The sequence below is a fragment of the Meriones unguiculatus genome, chromosome 8, assembly GCF_030254825.1.
Source record: "Meriones unguiculatus strain TT.TT164.6M chromosome 8, Bangor_MerUng_6.1, whole genome shotgun sequence".
NCBI lineage: Eukaryota > Metazoa > Chordata > Mammalia > Rodentia > Muridae > Meriones > Meriones unguiculatus.
In genome coordinates, this window is record NC_083356.1 from 93752320 (window position 1) to 93772310 (window position 19991).

Here is a 19991-nt window from a genome sequence, read left to right on the forward strand (position 1 = left end):
CCCAAACCAATGGAGCTAGCTAAGTACCATAATAACTACAACTTTTAGTTATTAAGACCAGAGACAGTGCTTGGGAAAAAGTAAACACTGAGGAGTAACAGCCAGTGTTCTTAACTGCACAATCATCCATCCAGCCCTAGAGTGGAGAGGGAGGTGTTAAAAACAGCTATCAAGATGTATTCAAACTAGGTATGGTAGGTGACACTCATAATAAATCTCTGTTACTACAGTACTGGCCAAGGAAGAAAAACCAAAAGTTCAAGATCAGCATGGACAATTTCCCCAACAAGATCTTGCCTAGAAATAAAAATAGGACTGCAGATGTAAGATCAACAGTAGAGCACTTATCTAGTAATACACTCAGTGTGGAGTAGTGGAGGGAAGAAGAGATATTCAGAAAAAGCACAATTTTGAGGATAACAATCAACAAGTAAAACAAGTACCCGCCACACAACCTGTTCTTAGCATCCCAGAAAGTTCTGTTTTATTTATCACTTTATAAGTTTTAAAAATAGTAATAAAAGTAGCTTCAATGCTACAGAAGTTAACAAAGGGCTGGCTGAAGAGATCGGTTAAGCAGTTTACAGCACTGACCACTTGCAGAACTCTGGTTTTATTTCTAGTACCTACATGGAGGCTCACAATCATCTGTAACTCTAGTCATAGGGAATCCAACGTCCCCACCTCAAAATAGCAGAAGTAAATTACAAAATAAAATAGACTAATGTAGAGTCAACATATTTTCTGTTAAATAGCTCTATAAAAGGTAAACATTTTTACAATTTGTTAACGTGTAGAAAACATGAAGTAAGACAACTTCTAGTTTTCAAAATTAGTTTAAGTACATACAACCTACAGAATTCAGAAACTCTAAAGTAGTCCCTTCCACCTCTTATCACATCTAGTTTCACATCCCAGATTCAGTAACATGGTTAGTGTAGGTCTGAAAAACAAATCCACAGTTTTTTAATTTAAGTGTTTTTCTTAGTATATATGCCACAGCTGTAGTCCCCACCAACCAGTCTTATTAAATCTACCTTTGAGGTATTGCAATACATAAGTGCACAAGTTGAAATAACCCTGATTTTACTTAAAAATTATCCCTAATCTTAGGTATAGTGGCGATACACAAGAGGTACCAGAGAACAAAATCTCCAAGGACAGATGAACTCTTAGCATTACAAGGCAACACAGCAAGGCATTTTGGGAAGAACAGTAAATATGCATTTATGGTCGGGTTTTAGGAACCTACAGGGAATTATAGAACATAAATATCTAATAAGAGGAAATTTTTATAGCTTTTTAGCTTCTTAGTGTCTGTGAATTGTAGTATGGTTACCCTGTACTATAGGCCTAATACCCACTTACAAATGAGTACATACCATGTAGGTCTTTCTGGGTCTGAGTTACCACACTTAGAATTATCTTTTCTAGTTCCATCCATTTGCCTGGAAATCACGATTTTGCTTTGTTTTGTTTTTAATATCTTTATAGATATTAAAATTTTTTTAGCTCTCAGTTACTTTGATTACATAATTTTACAAAATTTTTTTTCCTCCCCTGAGGATTTCTCTGTATAGCCTTGGCTATCCTGAAACTAAACTCTGTAGACCAGGCTGACCTCAAACTCAGAGATTTGCCTGCCTCTGCCTCCACACCAGAAGTACACCACTACCACCAATCTTAATTTTATAATTTTATATGGAGAAGCAGCCTAGCACAGCTACTAATAGACTAGCAGAATTACTATCTTAGCTTGACTACTGAAGAGTTTTGGGATCTTAAGCTATGACACTGACCTCTCTGGATCTCAACTTCTCTTCAACAATAATAATATTACCTGTCAGGGTTTACTGTAGGCAATCAAATGCAATAATGAATATAAGGCAATTGAAATAGTGCTCAACTAAAGCTGCTAGATAAGGTAGCTACTAGAATTGTCACACAGTATTCTCAGTTCTAGTACCACTCAATAGATAACAAAATCTCCAAGTGTTTATCTCATACAAAATGGCAACATATTTATGTATGATCTATGCATATCCCTGGTATATTTTAAATAACATTTAATTTTCTTACATTACATAATAATTATTATATGCTACCTAATTATACTGTGAAAATACCTAACACATTCAGTATAGACACAAATTTTTCTCAAAATATTTTTGACTTATCTATGATTGGATCTATGTGTAGCACCTCAAAACCTGAAAGGACAATTACAAATACTTTATTATAGTTATTCTTAACCTTTTACAATAAAAGAACCTTTTATGTAACCCTTTCCCTCAGCCATTCTTTTTCTTAGCTTTTGTTTTTTCATTAAAGGCATCTAACGAATAGCATAAACTTATTACTTTCAACAGAAATCAATACATGTAATAAGAAGTCAATCCCAGATTAAGCAGCACATTTAATGCAGCTCTACAAGGTTAGTGTAGAATTCAAACTCACTTAACTCTCTGGACCATCCAGTTAACAAATACAACCTGGACAAATAAAGCCAACTCAGTTTTCAGATAAGAGGATTAAATTCAATGAAGTATATAAATTTCTCAACACTTATACAAACTTGAAGCCAGAATTAAAATCTTTTATAACAGATCATGCAACATAAAGTTAGAAATGTAGTAGAATGAAAATAAGTACCAGAAGTTCTAAATTCAACCAGAGAAACGCAGAAAACAGTGGCGCTTAAGTTTTATAGAATTAAAGAGTTTCAATTTTATTCTAAAAGTGTCATCTAAAGCTGTCTTTGGGTAATAAGACCACTGTAATTCCCCTTTCATGTTCTTTAAGCTAGATTCAATATTACATCTATTTAAATTTTTATATTTTTTAGTACTAAAAGGACAATCTACAACAATAAGGCACACTTCACTTAACACTAGATACACTGATAAATATAACATAATTTTGTTATTATGCAATGTATACACACAGGAACTTAAATGATATAAGTCAGTCAATCACTAGATGTAACCTTGTCATTTACCAAGAGGCCTAATGAGCACAAGATGTATGAGGTTACTGCTCATGTAACATAGAACTATTGTATTACAATGAGTTTGTTTTTGTAAGTACCTCCTAAACCAATAAAAAGGACAAATAAAGCTGAAATACAGTCTATACATACACAAATCAGCAAAGGAGTGTATTGGTACCATTACTAACTCAACGTATTAAGTACTATAAATGACTTGTGTGAGATAGTCTTTAACATGATCGGTGCAGTACATTACCATAAATACAAGCAGCATTTTGTGCTATGACCACAGGACAGCTATGCCACTGGGCCATGCCATACTGAATACTGTAGGAAACTGTAACACAAAGAATTTGTATATTTGAATATAGAAGGTGTATAGAAAAAAATAAATAGCAGGTCATAATTTTCAGCTTCACTGTAATCTTCTGAGACTACTACCATACATGCAGCCACTAAACTGACTGAAACATTATTTTGTACACATAGAAATGAATAAGGTCTCATTCACAGGAGCAATGACCTTCCTAGACTTATAGTATGAAATATACTATTCCAAACCCATGTTGACAAAAGGAACTTAAAGTTCTGAAGATGAGGACATAATGAATACAATTCTGTTTATACTGTAATAAAAATTTTCATTTGAAAAAAAAATCAATGTTTAAGATAAACATACAGAAATTTTGTTTAGCTGAGAAAGTAGAGCCTTAGATACAGCAAACTGTATTTCAACCCAGGACAGTTCTCAACTGTTGGCATCACAGTCCTTTAATATACTTGCCTAACAGCATCAAGTCCAAAGCATAATGGATGGTAAGTTGGATAAAGAAAAAAAGAATCAGAGACTCGTGTCTATAACATTTCTAAGTACCCAGGAATAATGACACTCCCAGTAATACCAGCTACTCCACACATGATGGGAGGCTGTGAAGAGCAAGGTACACATTGTACATTTATACTAAGAACATTCATAAGAGACATAGATGTCTACTGACAAAAAAAAAAAAAAAGTATTAGCTAACCAAATGAAAAACTATGGACAATAAACACCAACACGAGGACATGCTTTACCCATTCTTACTTATTAACCTTCAAAACAGGCCCATTTCTCTAGATTTCTCTAGGTAAACACACACACACACACACACACACACACACACACACAAAATGGAGGCAGGGGATCTTCTAGTATACATCTGTGTCAGAAAGTTTGGTAGTATTAGAAATGTTGGTAGTATTTCTTATGATTGAGGTCTACTTCGGAAATATGGTGGGGCAGACAGACAAATACCCAGCAGTGGTTTTAAAATGTTCCTGCAAGACATCCCAATAACTTAGTATTATGTGCGTCTCAAAGAGGGAGCGATCAAATGCCGTCTGTGAAGCCGAGACAGTCCCCTTACATCACTGCAAACACTAAGCCACACACTACTGTGCCTCAAGTTCTGAGTGAGCTCATGTTCAAATGAGTTACCATCCAAAAGCTGAAACAGCACAGCTGTCATTTTACTAGGAAAACCTGTCAAAATCTAACCATAGAAGCGAAGGCATCTGCCCTAGGTTAATGTTCTTTTTAAAGAAAAGTATCTGCTGAGAAAAGTAAATGCACAGAAATTACCTAGACTTGGAAATTTCAAGTAGATAACCTAAAAAATATTATGTGCCTTTTAATGACTGGCTAATATTAAACACAAAACAACAAAGTTATCTCATTAGTAAGATAAATTTAAAATCTAATGCACTGATTATTTCCAAAAGCAAAAGCACTCTCTTACAGATCACAGTTTTTCTTTCTTTTTTTTTGGAGACAGGTTTTTTTCTGTGCAGCCCTGGTTGTTCTGGAGCTCACTCTGTAGAGCACTTTGGCCTTGATCACCTGCCTCTGCCTGAGATTAAAGGCATGTGGCACCACTATCCTGCCTATAAATCACCATTTATGCTATAAAGACATATATGGCAAGATTTCATCCTCAGTGACATGACTCATCTAGAGATACATTAAGTGTAAGTATTTAGATTTCTTTACCAAAAAAACAAAAAACTGTATGTAATCTCTAAATTATTTCATTTTATTTTTTGCTAAATACAAAAGCAATGATTCAGATACTAAAACCAGAGACAATGTAGTCTCAAGTAACCTCTAGACACACATGTATCAGTTACTTTCAAGCTTACATTGTAGGAAATAGTATCTATTTGATTCATTCATTCAACAAGTATTACTGAGCACCCACGACTCAACAAGATCTGTGCTCAGCACCAACAATTCTTAAAAAGAACTTAGTATTTGTTCTCTAAGAGCTTACAATGTATTACTTGTTATGAAAATCGCAAATCAGAAAACATTAATGAGGAAAAAATAAAAAAAGGAAAATGTCATTAAGTTTCAATAAAATAGTAAAAATTCCAAGCAAATCAAATAGATATTAAATAATTGAGAGAGGGTAAACATTGTTCAAATTATTTCTGAGGAAATAATTTAGTCAAGCAAAGATGTCACGGTGACACTGATCTCGAAAGGAAGAGGGCAAAAACAGCAGTATAAGCTTAAAATCAAGAGCTAATACAACCACTTAAGACACCATGAAAAGATTAGTATGAGCTCATATTAGGGATTATAAAAACATGCATCATTGAATGTTGCTTTGTATTACAGAAGATCTTTCAAACTTAAGCTGTGGAATTTAGATACTACTAGGCCACATATACAGAACAGCACTGGAGATTCTTAAGCAAATAAATACATTTTACTTTTTATTTTTTGACAGGAGATAGAAGCAGCATTGAAGCAAGAAAACCAGGTCAAAACAGTTGAGTATGCAAGGCATGGGAATGAGACAACCTGGGCTGTTTCAGTTCTATGAGTCCATCTTACTCAGTGTTAAAATAAAATCACATTCATTTGTAAGATGGAAGTAATCACTATTATCAAAAATTCACTCCCCCAAAACCTGATGAATTAGAAAGAATAAATTAGAAATTTTATTTCCATAATAACCCAGAAAAGTTTGATAAAGTATGAACTGAACCACAGCTTTTAACTCTGGAAAAGAGCCCAAGACTTAATTTCATCTTTTTATAAAGAAGAGGGGAAAAAAAAAAACCCACTCAAGGAAGAGCGGAGCCAGATAGTAGGACTCTGTTGGGCAAAGGCAAAAATCAGCTGATAAAGTAACAGAATTCAATGTTCTTAGTGATTAAAAATCACAACCGAATAGAAAGAAAAAGAAAAACACATTAAAGACAAAACATGTTTTATTCTGAATGGACATGTAGGAAGACGGCCTTACATATAATCATATTTTAAACAGAAATTTTTACTGGAAAGTTTTGAATATTGTTACTATGCTGAACAAAATTTCAGCAAATAGTTAAGTAAAAAAAAATAAGACCACTTCCAAAAACTAAATTTCAATACTTAAAAAATAAAAACACAACTCCTCCAAAAACAACTACTTACATAACATACTATTTAAAGTTAAGGTCCCTTCTAGCAGTTTAATCTTATAATTCTGTAAATGACAACTATGACTTTCCCCAAAAGTTAGGTATATCAGGCGGTAACTTAATCTAGGTAACTGAGGTAAATTTGAAAGACATTATGATTGTTACATTTGCTATTTCTAGGTAGTTTGCCAAGATAAGTCAGCCTGAACTGGAGAAACCGGTAATCTAGCTTCTCTTATAAATTAAAAAAATAAAGGGGAGAAAACCCTGAACACCGAAGTAACTAGGTGGATTTCAATTTTGCAAGCCCTGTTTTAATCTAGATCATTGTCTAGTCTGCATACTGTTTTATAAACAAGCTTTAAAATGTCGTCATATTTAGTAACAATTCGAAGACCTCAATCATTCAGCAAACACAGACTGCTTATTTTAGTCTTTGGCTAGTCTAACCAATGTAAGTAACTTAAATGTCATCACCACAGCATATATCTGACAGAAGACTGACCTGTTCCAAGACCTTGGTATATTTCAAAGTCCCTTGTATAAAAAAAGTTATAATATATTCATATAACTAGGGGTATCTCATATAATTTAAGTCATCTCTAGATTACTTATAATACCTAACACGATATTCACGCTCTCTATATAGGTAGCTATACAGCTGTTTCATGTGCTCAATAGGGAATATCAGAAGGCAAAAAGGTCTATTTGTGGTCTGGAAAAATGTAATTCATTTTTCATGTACTATAGGCCCATAGTTTGTTGAAACAATGGACAAAGAACTTCACAGGTATAAAGGGTCAACTATTTTTGATTATATAGGTCTTAGTCCTAAAACCTAAAAAAGTTTTTAATAAACTTTTAAAGAGAAGGATGGCAAAACTATACATTCGCTGATACAAGCACCCTGCTTCTTCTCATTATAATACTGTTTATTAATGATTCTGAGCATATGCAAACAGAAGAAATGATGTAGAAAAACGATAAGTTCATCATTAAGAGAAAGTTCACAGAGCTTTAAGAAAGATTCCTAGAATCCTTAGGGATTCAGCTTATCATACTTTCCCAGTTTCCTAAAGCTAAGAAAAGTTAACTAGTTTGTTAGGACCCATATTTGTTAGGCAGGAAGGGGCATTAGATAATGATCTAATTTTGAGTAAACGGCAATTCTCTTGAGAATTTCAGAGTTGGTCTCCTATCCTCACTATCCTCACAGAGGGAGAAAGAATTCTAAACATTTAAATAGTAGGTGTACTTAATGGTGCATGGAATATATTGGCCTAGAAAAAGAATACTAGGAAAACCTTGAAGCAAAATTCAGAATATCTGAAGTATGTAAGTAAGTAGCAAGTAAACGTAGTAGGAAAGTGGCCACTGGCAAATCCAAAGAGAAGGGGCCATAAAACAAACTGTGACCAGTGTATGCCAAATTACTTAAAAAAAATAAAATCTGCACTATACTGAAAATGAATAGCTGGCACCTCAGGTTTGCTAGTGCAACAGCACCATTACAGCAAGGGTAAGCAGGTCAACCCCTTGCAAAACTTACCTTGACTGGCCCAATGGAAACAGAAGGCCCCAGAAAAGAGAGAAGCATCTGGCAGTAGCAAATTGTTTTATTTTATCTTTCTGTGGAAAGAAACTAATTTTAAATAAGAACCAGAGCATTTAAAGAATAAATATTTTTTAAAGCTCATTATCTAGTTAGAGCAGCTCTACCAAGAAAACAAGAAGGGCTTTGTGCTGCTTTGAGATGGAAAAATACAGAAGAAGAATCAGAGTTGTCTCTGCATATCCTAGGGAGCTTTAAAGTATTGTTATTCTAGAGTAACAAAGCCAAAGAATCTTTTATATAAGGAACTCCTGCAGGCAGAATCTTTTCAGTCTGGTGCCTTTGAATAAAAATGTTTATACAAAATTAAGGGCTATATTCCAAATATAAAAATCACTTGACATTGAGCCATTCTGCTCTCATAGTAAAAGAAAAGAGAACCCCAACCATCTCCTGTTTCCACTGCAATTTTACCAATATCTAGTCTTCATTGCTTAAACCATTATCAAACTCAACAGTACTCATTAGCAAAAGAAAATATACAACTAGCTTTCCAAAGTAGTTTGCTAACGGAATATTTTCAGGGTTTATCAAGACATTCAATTGAAATAACCCAGCCCACCCAAGGATCTGTGAATCAGTATAGAACCTAGCATAGGACACAACGGTTCAAAGAACTGAATCTCTTGCCTTTCTTGAACACTTCTCTAGAAGGTCTGTCTACTAGTGTCACTGAGTCAGTGTAAAATCTTTTAATCCAAAAAACTCCCACAAAATGTCCATTTACGTTTTGTGCTAGAGATGCAAGGGGCAACGCACAAGCAGGAGTGCAGAAGCAATAGTCGTTTTAAAAAATTAAGGAGAAAACGAGCTGCCTATTTGGCACTGTCCAGGGAAGAATTAGTAATAGAGCCGAAAAATCCCTCCACACCCCAAACAAGAGGAAGATATTCCAAGAACAAAATTAATTCTAAAAGAAAATTCCCAATATTTATTATTTTTCTGATGCTATGCATTTACACAGTTCAATAAAATTATCATTTGACATATATTTACTCCTAGACCATTAATAATTAAAATGCCTGAAAAAGCCACTAAGTTAAAGAGCATAGATGTATACCTTTACTCATTCTGTAGACAAGGCTGGCCTTGAAACTCACAGAGATCCGCCTGCCTCTGCCTCCCAAAGTGCTGGGATTAAAGGCTTGTGCCATCACGGCCTGGCTTAAAGATTATTTTTTTTAACTTAATTTTGTTAAGCAAGTCATTAAAATGTTTTTTGTAGTCTTACCACATTTAAGATTTCATTACAACCACAATCAATGTAAGGTTTGACTTGTTTGAAAACAGTTTGTGGATATAAACTAGCCTTTACACAGCTGCAAGTACAGCACTGACCAAAAAATAAGCCATAAGTAAAAAACACACAAACAAACAAACAAAAAAAGCAAAAAACATATTCTTACTTGTCCCATTGGAGGCCCTCCCATAGGAGGCATCATCTGTGGCATCATTCCATGAGGTACAGGAGGCATGTTTGCTCTCTGACCCATAGGGTGCATTCCCATTGGTGCGTAATGCATACCAGGATGCCCCATCTGAAAAACAGTGAAGAATGAAAAATGAGCAAGACACAGTAAATGTTTCTTTCAAATGTCAGTTCAAAAACCAAACAAAAACAAATGACCTGTAAGGCACAATATTAAGGCAATGTGATTAACTGGATTAGCATATACTAATACTAATTTAAAACAAAAAGAATTCACTAGAGTGGTCATGATAAGGCGCCTGAGAATGAATAAAATATGAAAAAGATAAAGCCATTAGTGGATTACAGACTCCTCTACAATGTTAACCAATTGTTAAATGACTGGCTGCACTTGGTGGCTATGTATTCTATTTCAACTTAAAAAATGTTACAGTGACCTCAACTTTGTCCCCTTTATACATCTAACCAGCTTATATTACTTAAATCACATTAATCTGGATGAGGTTTGGTCATTAAGCAGTGTGGGTACCCACGAGTATTTCACTAGGAAATAGGAATTACTAGTTCCTAAGACAAATATTTCACTATAGTTAAAACACCAGAGACTGCCATTCCGTCCCAGAAACTAAACGTAAATAACAAACTCATCCGTTCTAAAAAGGCAGCTTAAGATTTAATACGTTCTTTACATTTGTATGTCCATTGTTCCTGGCCTGAAACCAAGTACCCGTTGCCAATCCTCCCAACAGAATTCCTCAACCCTGCAAACCACCGCGACTACCGGAGAATAGATGGCAGCCTCTCGGTAAGTCCTACAGACTTAAGTCTCCCGGGTAGATGCACGGCGCCCCCGGGGCCGGCGCCGTCCTGAGGCATCTGCCTAGGCCGAGACCACTGGAACGTCCCAGGTCCCACAGCCTCCTTTGTGCATTCCCGCCCGGCTCCACGCCGTCCCCCGGGACGCAGCCCACCATCTGGAGCTCTTCCTGGTGTACTCCTCTCCTTGGGGAGGAAGCTTCCTGTTTCTCTGACTCGGGTTTTCATTGTGCCGCTTTCCCCTGCCCCGCCGATCCCTTACCGAGGGCCGTCTCCTCAGGAAGCCGTCAGCAGAAACCCAAGAACTGGAGCACAGGTTTGAGCCGGACAATCTCCGCTCCCCGTCCCCGGGACCCCGCGAGGGAGGTTGGCTCTCCATTTCACTCACCATGAGGCCTCCGCGCTCGGCTCCAGTCCCCGGCCTCATCGTCGGGCTCAGACTGCTCCGTCGGCGGCCACTGCCGCTACACATACCAACAAGAAGCGATCTGAGTGGCTGACGCCCGCCGGGGCCAAAGGGTAAAGGCTGCCCTGAGCTGCGGGGCGGGACCAGCGGGGCCAATAAACTGACAGGCTTCCCGACTGTCCAATCAGAGCGCGCGGCCGACACGCAGCTCCGCGGCGATTCGCCCCCAGCCTCAGCCTCGCTCGGCGCCGCCTGCATGGAGAGGGGGGAGGGGGACGGAGGAAGTTTCTGCGTCGAGCGCTCTGCCGGGAAAACTCCACCAACTTCCCCCAGGAAAGGGGACGCGGCCGGGCCCCAGCTTCCCGGGCTTGGGCCGCCTCACCCCGCCGGGGGTGGGGCAGTGGCGTCCTGACACCTTCGCCACCCCCTCCCCGCCCTAGTCACGTTCGCCCCACAAACCTGAGGCCGCCCAGGGTGGGGTGGGGGCGGGGAAAGCGGCACCCGGCGTTAGCGGCCTAGTGCGCGCGCGCGCGCGGCTGGCGGAGGAGGGGGCGCCTAGGCCCCGGGGGCGGAGTGGGGGCGGGGGCGGGGGGGCCCGTCCTCGAGCTTCGCGCGCGCGCGCGCCCGCCCGACGCCGAGGGCGCGCCAGGGCGAAGGGAGGGCGCGGCGAGGGGCGGGGCTAACTCGCCAGAGGGAGGCGGCGATTGGCGGCGAGGAGGCCGCGGAGCTGAGCGGGAGGCTGCTGCTGTAGGGGGCGGGCGGTGTGCGCCCGGAGGACCGGGAAGGGCCGGCTAGGTTAGGTCGTGTGTACTCATGGGTCGCGGGCCGCGGGGGCGCGCTCCAGTCTTCCCCTCCCCCGCCCCACCCGCGGCGCATCCGGAAGAGGAAGCTCTGGACCGCGGCTCGCGCGCTCCCCCACCCCCCAGCTCTCCCCGCGCCGTGGTTGGTCCCGCCGACGGCCGTCGCTGATTGGCTGCCGCCGGGGAGGGGGCGTGGCGGCGGCGGCCGCTCGACCTCCGCGGGTCTCTCAGCCTTTCCCGCCATGTCGTTCGTGGAGAGCGCGAGGTCCGCGGCCGCGCGGAGGCGCCGCCTGGTCACCCCAGGTCCTGCGACGCGGCCCGCGCGCTCCGGCTTCACGCCGGGGGATAGCCGGGGTGGGGGCGAAGTCGACGAGGACGAGGGATGCGACCGAGTGGCCCGCGACCTGCGGGCAGAGTTCTCGGCCGGGGCGTTGTCGGAGCTCCGGAGAGCCCCGCCGTGCCCGCGGGTCGGGGACGGGTCGCCGGTGCTGCCGGAGAAGCGCAACGGCCTCTTCCCGGCCACCGCGGCCAGCCGGACCCAGGCTCGGCGGTGGCCCATCCAGGTCCTTTCCATCCTCTGCTCGCTGCTGTTCGCCGCCCTCCTTGCTTTCCTCCTCGCCATCGCCTACCTGGTCGTTAAAGGTACCGAAGCCCAGGCCTCGAAAGTGTGTCCGGAGTCAGGTCGAGCCGGCACATCACTCGCCCCCATTCACAGCTTCCTCCCAAAGCTTTCCCTCCAAACTGTGTCTTTCCTTGCCCTTCCTCCTTTTGTCTTCTCCCGCGAGGTGGAGGTCCCCGCTCCATAGTGAGAACCGGTTAGAAAGGATCTTGGAGTAAATCCACACTCTTAAGTGCCGTAAAGGCATTGAACACATAAGCACGTCCGTTAAATCAGAGTCCCTGCTTTTAAAAGGATCGTGAGAAGTGCATGTAACCAAAACAGTCTGTGTATTTTCTACAGTTGATCATGAATATTTCGAGACGCGCTATGTATACACTTCTCCGAACATAGATAAATTGAAGGACAAGGATTTCTCCCCCGCATCCCGAATCTCTACTTTTATAGGCAGAGTACTTTTTTCTGTTTTGTGCTTTGTAACCAGATAGAGCTATATTGCAGGACAGAATCTGTTCTACAGTGACAGAAATCAAATGGTCGAATAGGAATGCTCTGAAAGGCCCTTTTGCACGTCCCCTATTCAAATTTGTTGTGTGGTTTAGTATTCATTATAGTGGAAAGAGAAATAGAAACCTCAAAACAAAAAAACAAAGGAGTATCTTAGCCGGGCTTTGGTGGCGCACACCATTGATTCCAGTGTTCAGGGAGCCAGAGGCAGGCGGATCTCTGGGTTCGAGGCCAGCCTGGTTTACAAGGCTTTACAGAGAAACCCTGTCTCGAGGGGTTGGGAGGGAAGTTATCTTGTATTAAAAGGAGCCAACACTTCGGAATTCTTGTGTTACCGTTACTAATTAAAATTAAATCTCTCCAATTTTGCTTTATTTTCCCCCAGTCTCTAAAGGGCTGCAGGTGGCTCTTGAACAGTTTTCATTTGTTTGATTTGATTTTCTTGGAGAAGACATTACTTATTCAAAATATATTATTGGCTGTTAACCGTGGACCTTAAAAGTTTGACTGCTGTTGCTTCAAATCTGACCTTTCACCTTTTTTCCCTTTAACCCTGACAGTTTTATCATGCGCACAGTTTAATTTTCTTTTGTAGCATAAAGTTATATACCCATAAGTAGAAGTTTATTGTAGAGGACATTGGTATTTTGGAGAAAGGAGCAAGGAACTGAAGTAAAAATCTACCGTGCGCTTAAGTTTCTTTTGTACAAATTGTTCAAAACCCAGGTGAGAAACCCTCTTATGGCAGTTGACTCTTGTAAAGGTATTTGCTTGCTGAAGGTAGCGTAGGTATTAAACCAGAAGTTGAACCCAGTACTTTTGATAATTAACAGTATGTTCAATGTGTTTGGATATTCATGTCATGAAGAAAAACTATTCTTCTACCTAAACCTCTCTTTGTATTTACAGAGTTGCATGCAGAAAATTTGAAAAATGAAGATGATATACATACTGGGCTATTAGGTATGAACTGATCATTTTATTCATCCAATCACTTATTTTTGTTTTTCCAAATTATGTTTAAGTTATACAGACTTTGGGATAAATATTTTATATATACCATGTGTAGTTGATTCAGGAGCAGTTTTCATTTGTATGTTTGTGGTAAATGTTGGTAGATTTCCGTTAGATTTTTTTTCTGTAATTGTATACCGGCCACTAATGTGTATATATGGAATTCAGCACAACTTGCATAACTTGGATCCAGTGAATACTTCAAGTAGTTTCTAAGTATGTTCTCCAGGAGGCTCCCTGTAGTGCTTCAGGGATTTAGAACTAGAAACTTGCCCACAGATTTAGCCAACGTAAGTATCTGAAACAGACTTCATAAGAATTTAATGCCCACAGTTTTTTCTGTAAGCAGTGTGTCTTGAGATAAAAATTTTAAAGCAAGAATTATTAATGCTAGGTAAGTCGGCTGAGTTTCTGTTGTCCAAGATGTCATGCATTATGTAGTTTATAGCTTTCTGCTGAAGAGGTTTATTAATGGTCTCTGTCGCTCTTATGGATGATTTTAAAGAGTTTAGAACTTTACCTGTTTGAGGTATTTTACTATTAAAATTTAGGAATGAGGAAAACAACTATTTTTGCAGCAGAAACAACTGTGCAAAGACAGGAAGCTGTATGAGCCTCTGACCAACTGTAGAGTAAATACAGTCAGTGTCACTGGCCAGGTTAGCTCAGTCAGATTTATGGGGATTAATTTTAAAGTAAGCATAGTTTGGCCTATAGGAAATATGTCTTTATAGCATGTGGACAGATGATCTTTTCCAACAGAAAAGCATTCTTTAAAAAATCTGGGTTGAGTGTGTAGTTCAGTGATAGATACTTTATTTAGCACATATGTTCTGATCTCCAGCACCACCAAAACAAACAGTTGTTTCAGAGAAGCACTGCAAAGATTATTAAGTTACTGATAAAATTGAGGTGATTGTGGCAATACTTATCTGTATATTTCTTTGAGCTTGAATTCTCTGAAAATAAATGCACAGCCAGCCTTACAAAGTCTTTTGAATTGACAGTAGACCTCTAAGTAAACTTTTTCCTTGAGACGGTAGAGAAGCCAATTCTAGTGAGTGTCCTTCAAACAAGAAAAAAAATGATTCATTATCATAACACAAGGAAGTGCCTAGGTTATTATATCTTTATCCTTTTAAAGACATTTAAAAAACAGCCTAAGTTTTGAATAAACATTGAAAATTTCAACTAGGTTATAAGTATTGTGTACTGTCTTAATCAATGCCCTGTTGCTGTGAAGAGACGCCACGACCACAGCCACTCTTAGGTAGGAAAACTAATTGGGGGCTGGCTTGCAGTTCAGAGTTTACCGCTAAAGTTGCTAAATACTGCAGTTTAGTCATCTGTGTTCCCCTGAAAAAACTGTTCAAGAGAAGCCTGTTTGTACTATTTATTTTTTGTTGTAATTATTATTTTGTTTTATTTTTAAAGAAAAAGTTTGTTATGGCAGTAGAAGAACATTTGGGAGAGTTGTTTTTGTTTTGTTTTCAAGGCAGGGTTTCTCTATGTAGCCTTGGCCTTCCTGGAACCAATACTCTTTGTAAACTAGCCTGGCCTCAAACTCAAAGATCTGCGTGCTTCTGCCTCCCAAGGGCTTGGTTTAAAGGGTTGCATGTGGGAGAGTTAGTTGGTGTGGTTGACTTTAATACAGCATAACTTTTCAGCCTGAGGTCATCAGGCTGGGTGGTTAAAACTCTTTGAATGGCATTGATCACACTGGAGAATTTACATATGAGAGCTCTTCTTTTAAAACTTTCTTGCACATCATCCCTTACTTTGAACTTAGTTTTCCAAGAGATTAATAAAATTACTTGTTTAATAAGATATATCACTCATTCCTCTTTTAAGATTGTTCTCAGGCAAGAATGATTGTGCTAAACACATACAATATTAAATTATTTAGTTTTGCCTGTTGGATTTTACATCTGTTGTAGTTTTAGAAGTTTTCTCACAAATGACAACTTTGTTCTATTTCCAATGTTGCATAATTTTGTGTAACTTCCTGCAGTCTAATAATTTCCTAGGATATAGTCTGATTACCTTTCAGTTTTGGCAAACCTGGAAAAATCATTAGGGGAGTACATGGAATTGCCTTTAGAAGAAAACGCTTAACATAAAATATGTAGAGCTAGTGTTTTTATATGTGTGTCATAGTTTCTACCATACAAAAATTATAGTGTGAGACTTGATACTCAGCTTTTAGTGACTTATGAAGCTTCTAGATTGGGTCTGTTATGTACCTTGGAAAGCTGAAGGTGATGGATTGCTTGATCTCAGGAGCTAGGCAGCATAGGAAGACTCCTAGATCAGAATAAAACCAATCAGCTGACCTATACACTTGTATACATAAATACAAACAAACACAGCTTCTAAATGTGATTACACATGTGCCTGTCATCCTTTAACAAGACCAGATTTGACTTATTAAAGCTGCTTGTATAGTTGGTATACCTGACAAGATTCTAAGAATCTTTGCCTATGTTTTAAGGGAAGAAATAATTGACAAATTCTGATTTTAATCTTAAGTGAACTTCATTGAAAATTTCAAGAGTTCTTTTTCAGAGGAATAAATGAGGCTCCAACCATCATGACTTTATGCTGCAAAATTTTAGAAATATAGTTAAAGTTTCAAAGAAAAGCCAAAGGTCTGAAAATGACCCAGAGTTAAATAGGTGTTAAAAAAGCTCAATTCTTCCTTAAGGTGAAAAATTGTAAACTCAGAATTTGATTTTTCCAATGTATGATTCCTCCAATTAAACCCACAAACGATTACGGAAAAGTACAAATATTTGTATTTGTATAGGGTAACGTAACTATTTCACCTAAACATTCACTGACATGTTACTTTGTGCTGTAGTACCATCTTTGTAAAATTGCATAACCTTAAAAGAATTACTAGAGGAAAGAGAAAACGAAAATCAGTAGTCTAGAAGGATGTAACAAAAATGACAGGTTATCAGGGGTTTGGATTATGGGTTGTTTAATATTTGTATCAAGTGTAACTGTCAAGAACAATACTTTTAAAAGAACAAATTTTAGCAAGGCTTGGTAATGCATGTTGAGAGGCAGAAACAGAAGGATCAGAAGTTCAAGGTTATCCTTAGCTACATAACAATATCACAGCCAATTTGGTCCATAAGCCCCATTCTCTAAAATTAGCTATGAGAGGAGGTGGGAGGGAAGCACAATTTTAAATTGACTTAAAATTGTGTGGTCACATCATACATTTTTAACTTTAGGTTAACAGTCATGTTAATATTTTTAATATATTAGAATCTTAATATTTTTAAACCATTTTATATCAATCAGTATCTTAGTTCTAAAAAAAGAAAAACAAAACAAAAAACCTCCATGAGACTGTTTGCTCCGGTATCTTGAATAAGCAGGTGAAAAGAAGAGTTGGCTGTTGGTTAGTTCTTTAAAGTTGAATGATGTATACATATGAATTCATCATACTTTTCTCTCAACTTTTTAGTACAAAAAAGTTCATAGAAACACAGACAGTTGCTAACATTTATTTGAAAAGTAACTATACCTTCAAACTAGTGTATTTTGAAAGATAAACTAACAAAAGGGTTTGAGTAGGATATTTACACTCTCCCCGGTTTTTGCATTAGTTGAAAATATTAAGCCAAGAAAGTTTCAGTTGATGGAAAGATAAAAAGTGTCATCATGTGTCAACTAATTAATGAGTTAAAGATAGATGTACTTAAAGGTCTGTACCTTTGATAGCACTTCACATTGAAAATCTGTGACATACTCCTCTAATGTGCTGAGTCCAGAATGTTATTTACAATTTCTTTTTTTTTTTTTTTTTTTTTTTTTTGTAATAGTGAAAAGTCTGAAAAACACATGTGGTGAGACTGTGTGTACAGATAAGAAAAGCCTTCAACATAGACTGCCCTGTGAAAAATGGGAAATTTCTGGTCAATATATAGAGAAAATAGCTTCACCCGAGTACTCTATGTGTTATGTTCCCAGAATCTACTAGCTTTTACAAAGATACCAACAAACTCCGAGTTAACTATTTGTAGAGATGATGTAAAAAATTACTTCGGGAAAGAAGACTTTAACTTTGTTTCATGTACCTTCAGTTTTTCATCTAAAGTAAATAGTTAAATGAATTTAAAAATAGTATTAAAATGTTACCTGAGGATTCACTTTGGAGCTATCATGACAAAGTTTTTGGATATAACACCTGTGGCTTTTTTGCTTATTTACAGATGAGTTATTTTGTTTTTGTTCTTGTTTTCCTTAAATTCTCAGAACTGTGGGCACAGTTAGACTACAGTTGCAGTGCAGCCTTAGCCTTACTGTTATGACATGGCTTCCCAGTCATGTAGCTTTTGATTACTTCAGAATGAATATAGAAGTAATTTAAATGTCCATGATGAGACAGTGCCGAGATTGTACAATAATAATCAGTATAGGCAATCTCAAGAATACTTTGTACACGATTGTGTAACAGCTCTTTATGACAAAATTCATTTATATAAATAGTAGCCACAGAAAAAACGAGATGGCTACTCAGAAGAAGAGTTACAGTAAAATTGACAGGTGTGCTCTGAAAGCTCTGAGACAGAAAGGCCTGATTGGTTTTTAAGTAGCCAGATGCTTAGTTTTAGGTGTTATTTTCTTCTTTATCTTTTTTAGGTATCTAGAAGTTTCATAGCTGACTGTAATCTTGATTTTTTTTTTCCCCTTGATTAGCATGTTTATTTTAGAGTCTGTATAAATTGTATTAATCTTAGAGTGAACTTTTTTATTATGTTTACCTCATTTTGGAGATGCTCATTTAATTAAGCAACAAATAACACTTTCCAATAAAAACATTACTAAATTGTAGTTCACAAAATTTTGTAATTTCTGCCATGTCCTCACTAAGTAACAAGGTTGAGTGTCAGCCTTTACTGTGATTCCTGATTCCAGGTTGGGCCAAGATCCTAGACTTGGGTACTGTTTCAGCGTTTTGAAATTGAGGTGCATTCTAATGACATTTGGTGAAGTGAGTTACTGTTGAAATATCTAGCATTCTGTTTTGGATGTCCTTTAAATATAGTATTAGATCACAGGACCATCTGCTATTTCTGTATCCTACTTAGAGATATATGCAGAATGACTCTTGGGCCAGCTCCCAAGATGTACAAAACACTAACTATGCCTAGTGTATAGCTTTTTCTGGATGGCCGTGTCAAGAATCCCTTCCTTCTTCATATCACAGGTTTAGTGCACTTTATTCTAAGTAGGAACATCTTTTTTTGTGTTCCATATAAACACTTCATCTGTTTCCCAAACAGTTCATTATTTTTTCTCTTCAAAGAAGTATTATGTTTACTTTTTTATCCCTGATTAAATCTGTATACTAGCTTTGTAATTTCACAAGATAAAAGCCAACGATAAGGTATTTCTCCTTTTTGCTTTGCCACACACTTCTTGTGGGGTAACGAAAACAGGAGGTGTCAAGAAAAGAGGAACTATCAGGAGAAAACATGTGGGTCAGTGCTTCAAAGCACTTGTACATTTTCTTATTGTTTAATTACTTTGCTTTTTACATATCAACATTGTCAGTGTTCTAAATTTCACATGATTTACAAACAGTGCAACGCACATATTTCTTACCTGCCTTTTGATAAAATTTTCTGTGGTACATCATTTTTGGGTAGCCAGGAAATTGCTAATTCCTGTCATCTTTTGGTGTTCCTTGTATTTCTTTCTGGAGCTCTGAAAGCAACTCGTGAACGTTTTAGTAAGAGTACCTTGGTAAACTTGCTTTCGAAGAACAGTCAGAATATGATGATACATACACTATGGTACAACTTTCCTGCCCCTCTTATGTTTAAAAGGGACTGTCTTACTAAAGAAACAATTTTGGAACCTGGGTTTACTTTCGTATTTTTGAGATTGGGTTTCATGTAGCTCATACTGGGCCTCAACTCTTGTATATGGGAGAATGAACCTATCTTCTGATCCTTTCTGCTTTCACCTCCCCAGTGCTAGGATTACAGCATCCCACCACTGGGAATGGTCCCAGTACTTTATACATGTTACACAAGCAATCCACCACCTAAACTATTCCCAGCTTTGGTTCTGCTCTGATTTTTTTGAATAGATTAAATAATCACATGGGCCAGGCGTGGTGGTACATGCACTTTTGCTAACACTAAGGAGACAGAGGCAAGTGGATATCTTGAGTTCAAAGCCAGCCTGGTCTACATAGTGAGTTCCAGGATAGCCAGAGCTACATGGTAAGACCCTGCTTCCCCCCTCCCCAAATTACATGGGTCAAAATTTAAAATACTTATGAAGCATACCCATAATAGACTTCTCCTGGTCACCCTTTCTTCTC

The 19991-nt window shown here is 38.5% G+C and overlaps 2 protein-coding genes across 10 annotated transcripts in view; one reads left to right on the top strand and one right to left on the bottom strand.

Moving 5' to 3' along the window:
- Prpf40a (pre-mRNA processing factor 40 homolog A) overlaps positions 1 to 11341 on the bottom strand; it is a 47364-nt gene extending 36023 nt beyond the window's left edge. For 2 of the 9 annotated variants that reach the window (XM_060390175.1, XM_060390174.1), the window contains exons 1-2: positions 10685 to 11341; positions 9458 to 9589 (exon numbers count right to left, since the gene is read on the bottom strand). In XM_060390175.1, the coding sequence (XP_060246158.1) occupies positions 9458 to 9589; positions 10685 to 10960 (408 nt within the window). In that variant the 5' untranslated portion in view covers positions 10961 to 11341. Of the gene's footprint in view, positions 1 to 7988; positions 8069 to 9457; positions 9591 to 10558 lie in introns of those variants that run through there. The other 7 variants (XM_060390172.1, XM_060390170.1, XM_060390173.1 and 4 more) reach the window with 5 other exon arrangements.
- Positions 11342 to 11407: 66 nt separating this feature from the next.
- Arl6ip6 (ADP ribosylation factor like GTPase 6 interacting protein 6) overlaps positions 11408 to 19991 on the top strand; it is a 31843-nt gene continuing 23259 nt past the window's right edge. The window contains exons 1-2 of the mRNA XM_021662898.2: positions 11408 to 12144; positions 13538 to 13591. Coding sequence (XP_021518573.1) covers positions 11745 to 12144; positions 13538 to 13591 — 454 coding nt within the window. The 5' untranslated portion in view covers positions 11408 to 11744. The remainder of the gene's footprint in view (positions 12145 to 13537; positions 13592 to 19991) is intronic.